Here is an 8798-nt window from a genome sequence, read left to right on the forward strand (position 1 = left end):
TTAAAATGATAAGCACAAGATCGATGTCCGTATTTTATAATTCTTTCAAATTACATAAATTAAATATTTCTATGTTGACTTCAAAGAGTTTGTCATAAGGGAATTTTAGTTCTACTTGGATTAAATGTTCAAATTCATTTGTAAGTTACATTTTTCGAAACAACCCAAGATTACCATAATTAAAAAACCTATATATGATGCTTAAAATGGGACGGCTTTTAAGGCTCAAATTGTGGTAATAATTAATAAATTTCTCATTTTCTCTAAAAACTAAGAAGAAAACAGTACCGAAGGAAGAAAAAACGAGAAAGAAAATTATACTAATTTGGTTTCAAATAAAACATATTTTGCCGATATAATAATTTTAGAAACATATTATTTTAATTCCAATCTTTATATTCAGCAATTAAAAATAACTTCAACTCTGATCATGTACAACCCATATGATCTGGGAACACTTCAACGAAACCAAACAGAAGGGCTCCATACCTTAACTTCAATTCTAAAATAGATGTTCGAACTGCCACTGGCTGCATCATAATTAGAGAATAGCAAATATCAAGATCCTGCACATAAAACTTAAAACTATATGATGAACTTGGGTGTAGACCTATTTGTTTCAAACACGTTTTAGAATGACCGGTTTACGAAACATAAATCCTGCGTATGGTTGATGCTTGTAAATTGTAAAGACTGCTCAAAATAATATGCAAGACTAGCCTTATTCTACACGATATCCCAATTCCAGTGTAGGCATTTACAAGATGAAACAGGCCATGAAAACCACTGCCATAGATGAAGCATCTAGTTCGAGCAGCATCCAATTTTCTTCAAAACTGAGGAATCGTCTTTCACGTTTATAGTCTGTCCTTTAGACGGGACAGTGGAGGAACTGGCGTTGTCGCCAGCCTCAACTGCTCTCTTGCTCACTATGCGGTAAATCTGAGAAAGAACCTCAGTAAAAGCATTTTCAACATTGGTTGCTTCTAAAGCAGAAGTCTCCATGAAGTACAGAGATTCCCTCTCTGCAAAAGATTTCCCATCTTCTGTTGGAACAGCAACAAGGTGTCGAAGATCTGACTTATTTCCAATAAGCATGACCACAATGTTGGGGTCTGTGTGATCTCTCAACTCTTTCAACCATCTTGCAGCATTCTCAAATGTGGCACGGCGTGTGACATCATAGACAAGTAAGGCACCAACAGCTCCTCGGTAGTAAGCACTAGTAATGGCACGGTACCTAATATAGCAGCACAAAAGTCAAATAAGTGGATTCAATGACTGCCACAGCGATAGAGAAATCTTTAGTAACTACATTGCAACATAAATTTAGGTGTAGTTCAGCTTCTCGTAGACATGTCATCAGAAACTTCCATTGTACTTGCAATGATCAGCATTAGAGAAAAAGCGAGGATGCTTTTTATAAGACAACTTCAGCGCAGCATCTTAAGAAGTAGTGGTACTGTTCTTTCCAATCAAATTGGAGTCTTACAATATTAATCTGCTCACTTACGTACTAATGAATACTGATGTCTTTAAGTTCATTTCAATTTTTAAGTGATAAATAACTGATTTTAGGGGAGCAGGTGTTCATGTGAACTAAGAAATAGGAACCTCCCGTTTGACGGGAGTCAAATCAACTAGAGCAGCCCCATCATACATAACTCTACTTTCCATATATCTACTTAGGATGCAACTCGCTAAATATATTAATTATGCAACCAAGAATGAGCTCTCACAGACAAGAACTTATTCATAAGCTTGAATGTGAAACTTATTTGAGTAAGCTGAAAGAATAAAAGGATCTTATCTAATAGGCTGTTCCATGAAGGAATTAAAAAGAAATTTAACGACACTGCTTAAGGACTTAAAAGGAAAAAGGCTTTTGTTGAGATGCGTTGACATGGCCTCCCTTAAAATTTTTTAATCCGTTGCTATATGACTTTCAATAAAAACTTTGTCCTATTAATTATTTAATAAGCGACCCGGGCCCTGCTTAGCAAGAATATTTTATTTTTTAAAAAAAAAACTATAGAAAGGTCAAAAGCCACTTTTATATGCCCAAATAATATCTTCCAAATGTCCCTTAGTGTACTATAAATTATAATTATATAGAGATATTTTAGGATAACAAACAGAACGTGTCAAACAAGTAATCAGCTGCACCCTACTATCCTAGTCATATAAAAAGTTAATCAAGACCTAGGTATTGAGGATAAGTTCACCAAGGGCACATAGATTGAAAAGGAAGAGGATTGAAGGATGCGTATGTATATTCAGAGCCAAATTGAACTGCCGTCCAAATAAGGGAATTTGAAGTAAAAATGACATATTCCTAGGACAAAAGTTCAGGTTCTAGATGTTTGAATATATATAACAATAAATTAAGAGAAAAATTCAAAAGGCTGTGAAAACAATAAGATAATAGCAACTTCATGTTATGCTATATAATTTGTTTACTATATTACTTCCTATTTAGTTAAGGAACTTAATCCTCAAAAAAATGTTAGAAGCTCCTTATGGGTCACTCTAAATAATACAAAGAGTAATACCTCACAGAAGTGACACTGTACATTGTAAATTGTACAACATCCTACTCACTATCAGGATACAGTGTCTTTGGTAAAACAAATAAGTTAGCCAGTAACTTATTTGACTAACTTATAGGCTAGTTTGACCAAACAAAAGTTTTTACTATGGTACATTAAAGTAGCTTATTTTAGAAAATTATAATTTGTAAGTTACAAGCTACTTCAACTAATTTCTAGCTCTGAAACATGTGTAATTTCCTTCCATTACTATCCTTATATTTTAATATATATTTTTATTATCCTTAGATTTCTTTTTTACCTATTATTACCTATTCTTAATTTTATAGAGACAAAAATTAACTTTTTCGTCCCTCCCGTATTCACACTCTCTACATTTCTCTACTTTTGATCAATTTCACTTTTAAGATATTACATGAGATTAAAACGGTAAAATAATTCTTGAGGGCTTAATTGATCCCTCTCATAATCTTCTATTTATAAAAAAAAATTGATACAAGAATACATGATAAATAGGATAACTTTAGACACACTATAATCATGATAAATAGGGTAACTCTAGACACAATATAATAATGATAAATAGGGTAACTCTAGACACAATATAATCATGATAATTAGGGTAAATATTGTAACACTCCCCCTCTGGAGCATACAAATTGTATGTAATGTACCAAGCTTGAAATAAATAAACTCACTCCAACAAAATGAACTTGTCTCAAATGTCGAGACAATATACATGGTAACTTTGGCTTCGAACAAGATGCACATATGCTTCAGACCATCAAGAGAGAATGTCTATAAACAAAATTGGACTCACAAACCAGCATAACCAAAGAGACTCCTCATAAGCTTATGGATAATAATATTGGACAACCACGAAACTTCATCTAGCACCATGAACCTTCAAGTAGAATGACTTTAATAAAATTGATTTCCATCAAAAGTAAATGATGAGTGATAGACAACGACAAACTGCAAAGACTAGATTGCCATCAAGTAAGGATGGGGCCTGCATGGCTAAAAGCGACAAAAATGTAGGGACTGCTATCCCTGACTAGTTGGGGCCTGTAGTGGCTGAAAGCGACAAAACTGCAGAGACTGCCATCTCTGACTAATTGGGGGCCTGCAGTGGCTGAAAGCGACAAAACTGCAGGGACTGCCATCTCTGACTAATTGGGGCCTACAGTGGCTAAAAGCAGGGATTGTCATCTCTGACTTGTTGGGGCCTCTGACTAGTGTCTAACTAGTGGCTGGAAACATACTCCCCCTCACTGTAGGGATTAAATTGTCATCACTGACTGATGGGACTTGTAGGGATTAAATTGCCATCACTGACTGATGGAGCCTGCAGGGACTACTGATGATAGGACATGAAGTGGCTGGAAACATATTGTAGTGGCGGGAAACATACTCCCCCTCACGGCAAACTACGAAAATGACGACGCATCCATGACAAATCGTGAAGGTGAAAAATCATAATGGTCTCCTTTATTCATCAAAGCATCCAAAAACAGATCTGACAAGGGACGGGTGAAATTGTTTGACTAAGATTCTGAATCTTGACAGAAATAGACTCCCCTCGTGCCATGAGGAACCTTCAACCTATGACTTTGGCGTTGAAATTCCTTGGTGTTAACCAACTAATAGCATTGACTCTCCTTGGAGACTTGTAAATAAATGACACAAGCCATCACGAACATTACAATATGCAAAGCTAAACACACGTTAAAGAGGCTAAGGAACAATGCTCAAACAAAGAATATTTTTTTTCTTTTGGTCCAGCAAGACGAATGGCAGCGACAACCAGGGATGGGTCACACTCCTTGATGTGCACAAAACCCCTAACTTCGCCAGAGAAAACAAGACGGCAGTGGCGACGAAGGTTGAACTGATGTGGCGCATGTGCTTGGATGAGAACTAGCCCTCGACACAGGCATGGTTGACCATGGCTCAAGGAGACAATCCAGATCCATTGGTCGTCGGACTAAACTGTGGCGGTGGTCGGTGGCGGGCATTAGCAGACGACGTTGGAATGACAGTAAACAGAGGTTGATGGTGAAAAACTTATGTGGACAACTCCTCATAATGGAAAAATAGTACCAAGTGGACAACGACAAACGATGCCAGGCAATGGCAAACGACACCAGACAGCGGCAAACAATGCCAGACGATTGCGGACAGCAACTAGGGTTTGGAGACTAGATAGAAACCAGAACATGACTGCTCATTGAGGTATTTAAGAAAAGATGAAATTTTTAAGGTTGCCGGTGGCGGCGCTGGCCACCGGCGGCAACAAAGACAGAGTAGGAAGAGACTCAGACAACCTTGAGGGCTTAATTGATCCTCTCATAATCTTCTGTTTATAAAAATAAATTGATACAAGAATACATGATAAATAGGGTAACTCTAGACACAATATAATCATGATAAATAGGGTAACTCTAGACACAATATAATCATGATAAATAGGGTAACTCTAGACACAATATAATCATGATAATTAGGGTAAATATTCTAACAATATTAAATATTTATTTTAATTATTGGACAATTGAAAAAATATATTTATCATTACAAATTGAAGTAACTAATGTCTCATTACATAATCCTATGAAAAATTAGACACAATAAAAATTATGAAAGAGAAACTTGATGTAACAGTAATTTAAATTGAGAAATAAAATATTTAAATTTACAAAAAAATAAAAATAAAATTTGATTAGTACTCATTAGATTAACTAGCTTATAAATAAAATGACTTGTCCAAAAAAACAATCATATACAACTCTTTGAAAAATAAATAGAAGCACTAAATTTTTTAATAAAAAATTGAATTATTTTTAAAAATCTAAAATTATAATTGCATAATACTACATTTTGATCTAGAAAACACAAAATTTTATTCATATAATAAGACTTACTTTATGCCATTTAACATTTACCAACTAGCTTATCATCTAGTCGTACCAAACACTTTAAGTCAAGCAGTAAGCATTAACAAATACTTTTAGTTAAATAAGAAAAAGAAAAATAAATAAATTTAAACTTGTGTGAACCACTTCACCTAATTGTACGTCTAGTTCTTTTCTTTGTCCAGTTTATCTAGTTATTTTCTAGACGGTTTTGCACTAGACACCTAACCCGCTCACCAATTTTAAGCTGAAGCAATCAGTCTGGTCTATTTTCTTAACCAAAACTTGAGGAAATGTTCCCATGAAAGACCACCATTGAGTGGCCGTGGAATAAAGCCAGAAACTGTCAGAAGCTCTTTCCCCTCTCATCATCACCCCTTCATTTAACCAAGAACAGAAACCCTTTCCCCCCTCCCACCCTCATCATTTGTGCACTGCAAAATCTGAAACCTTAGCCTCATCATCCCCAATTAAGTTCAGCTCTCTCTGGAAACATTTTTGCAGCACACATTATGTCTGGCCAGTTTACTGGCACACATCTTTCGCTACCCAGTTTCCAGCATGCTCAAAACTGTACTGGCCAGGCCATCACCATTTCAGCCTTGCTGTTTAAGACAGTGTTTAGCCATCAAATGCTGACAGTTAATCACTAATATGAATATCTTTAATTTTATATTTTTATAATTATTTTTAGTACGAATGTAAGTGCAGCATAATTTTTGCAGTGTATTTTAAGAAATAGCAGTCATCCCGCTATCCTGTAATATTATTTTGAGGTCACTCACTTACTCCACACCACCTTTTGGGGTTAAGAACTTCGATAGAAATACATACACACACGCACACACTCTAAGTATAAAAAAAAATTGAAATATACAAATCAATATAGGAGGTGAGCAACGAAAAATTAAACATTTTATGATGTAATCAAGCAGTTTACATAATCAATTGGAAAATAACCTGTTACCACAACCAATCTAATGTCCTTTTTATCAATTGAAGCATTATCAGCACTCCAAACATACACTGCACAAGTGATCTTATACTAAAAAAGGAACAAAAAATAAAAAATAAAAATTCCTAATCAACAAGGACTATAAGAAACAATCTTCTCTTTCCTAGCAATATCACCAAATGACATTTCAAAAAAAAAAAAACTGCCCACTAAAATATCTCCTCAAACCCACAAATCAATCGATGTTAGGACGCGCTTTTGCATGTTTTTCAAACCACTAAACAATGATTCACGATGTCCATGCATTATGGTCATACTGACAAAAAAATATCCCTAATTCCAATTCCATAAACAAACTCAAATGGCAAAAATCCACAAACGCATCACCAGAGCAACAAAACTCCAATTCTTCACCACAACGTCATCGAAATTAATCGACTAAATCAAGCAACCAAAACAGTGAATCAAAGCGGTATCCGCCGTCAAAATCCGAATAATTGAAAACACAAATAGGAAATAACAGCAGCAGCAAAGAAAGCAGTTCCAATGAAAAAGACATATCGAAGTTTGTAGAAAGAGCAATTGAATGGAAAAGAAAAGAGACCTTTCCTGGCCAGCGGTGTCCCAAATCTGAGCCTTGATGACCTTGGAATCGATATTCAAACTCTTGGTGGCGAACTCAACTCCTATGGTAGACTTGGACTCCAAATTGAACTCGTTCCGCGTGAAGCGCGAGAGAAGGTTGGACTTCCCGACGCCGGAATCACCGATCAGAACCAGCTTGAAAAGGTAATCGTACTCGTCATCGGCCTTGTACCCCGCCATCGATGGATCCTACCAGAACCTTCTCCAACTCACTCTCTTCTTAGCTTTCAACTGATCGATTACGATGTTACAGAAAAAGACAGAGAGAGAGAGAGAGAGAGAAAGAGCAAAGAAGCGAGGGAATTTTCGATTTGCGGAATTGGAATTTTGAATTTTCTTGCGGAAAGAGAAAAGGTATTGAAACTTAGGTTCTCCAAACAAGGTTGCCCTGAAGTGTGGGGATCGTGTTCTGCCAAACCCTTTCGTTCCTTTCCTTTTCTTTTCTTTTGTCTTCTCTTCTATTTCCTTTCTTTCTTTATTTTTCTCTTCCGATCCCCTTGTTCTACTTTTACCCATTTCTTTACTTCCTACCATCACCTTCGTCATATTCATCTCACTGATAATATGAATAAATTATTATTAATTTTTTTCATTTTTTTCTAATATATGAATATTTAATATTCCTTAATCTATCTTTAGACTAATTAAAAATATATATTTCCAAAATTATTAAAGTAATCTTTTGCTTTAAATAAATTTTAAAAAAATAAAATAATATTCTATGTAAAGATGACAAAAATACTAGAATTTGTAAGCATTTATAAAAGAAAAATTTTAATATTAATATTTTTGTGAGTAGTAAATATTTTAATATTAGTTTATAAATGAGTTGAGTGTGATATCTTACTATTTTACTTCTAATTATTCATTATTTATAAAAAATTAAAAATATATTTTTTATCTATATTTAATTAAGTTAAATTTAATTAAAATTAAAATTAATTTAAATTTTATTAAGTTAATTTTATTTAAAATTAAAATTTTTATTTATATTAAATTAAATTTATATTATATTTTTATTGTTTTGTAATTTTATTTTAAAAAATTATAAATATTTTTTAAATATCTACATATATTTGTGAATATTTACAAATACTTATAAATTTTAAAATAACTATTTATAAATAATTATTTAACGAATAATATAATAGATAATATATATGATAGATAATAGGTGAACTTTTTATTACGGATAAGATAATAAATAAACACGGTATTTACCAACCCATTATTAATCTAATCTATAAATTAAATAAGTGACTCATCATACTAGTTGAATTCTTCTAAAAGGTGGTTGGATATAGTACGCATTTTTTAAATTACAATTTCAATAGTTTGGAATTTTAAATATATTTATGGATATATTTTACTTCTACTAATTGGTAGATAGTAATTTTGTGGTAATGATATTGCATGAAAGTGAGCTACGCTACCAGTCAAACACTCTTTTTTTATGGTTACAACCATACGCTTTTAATAAGCATTTAAAATGTTTAGACAAACCACTTTTATTGTTTTCATTTACGTCATTGCTGAATGAAAAAAATAAAAGAAATAGTAGACATATAAAAAAAAGTTATTTAAGAAAAATAAAGTGAAGAAATTAGTAATATTAATAATATTGTATATATATCGAGCCATTGTTTTTATTAAATAATTTTTAATAACTTATCACAGATGGTGAATTTGATTAGTTGATGTAGAAATTGTTGAAGTTTCTCCTTAACGATAAGA

The 8798-nt window shown here is 33.3% G+C and overlaps 1 protein-coding gene across 1 annotated transcript; it reads right to left on the minus strand.

The window, feature by feature from the left end:
* Positions 1-512: 512 nt before the first annotated feature.
* On the minus strand, positions 513-7569 carry LOC108333947 (ras-related protein Rab11D). Its single transcript, XM_017569475.2, has 2 exons — positions 7024-7569; positions 513-1240 (listed from the first exon to the last, which is right to left on the minus strand). Exons 1-2 carry the CDS (start codon positions 7242-7244, stop codon positions 805-807), a joined length of 657 nt encoding a protein of 218 aa, XP_017424964.1. The 5' UTR covers positions 7245-7569; the 3' UTR covers positions 513-804.
* Between the last annotated feature and the right edge of the window lie 1229 nt (positions 7570-8798).

This window comes from Vigna angularis, chromosome 11, assembly GCF_016808095.1.
Source record: "Vigna angularis cultivar LongXiaoDou No.4 chromosome 11, ASM1680809v1, whole genome shotgun sequence".
In the NCBI taxonomy this organism is placed as follows: Eukaryota; Viridiplantae; Streptophyta; class Magnoliopsida; order Fabales; family Fabaceae; genus Vigna; species Vigna angularis.

Coding starts and splice junctions, on each gene's coding strand:
- LOC108333947 (XM_017569475.2), bottom strand. CDS start 7,244: ATGGCGGGGTACAAGGCCGATGACGAGTACGATTACCTTTTCAAGCTG. Junction 1,241..7,023: donor GACACCGCTGGCCAGGAAAG/GTCTCTTTTCTT, acceptor CTGCTATATTAG/GTACCGTGCCATTACTAGTG.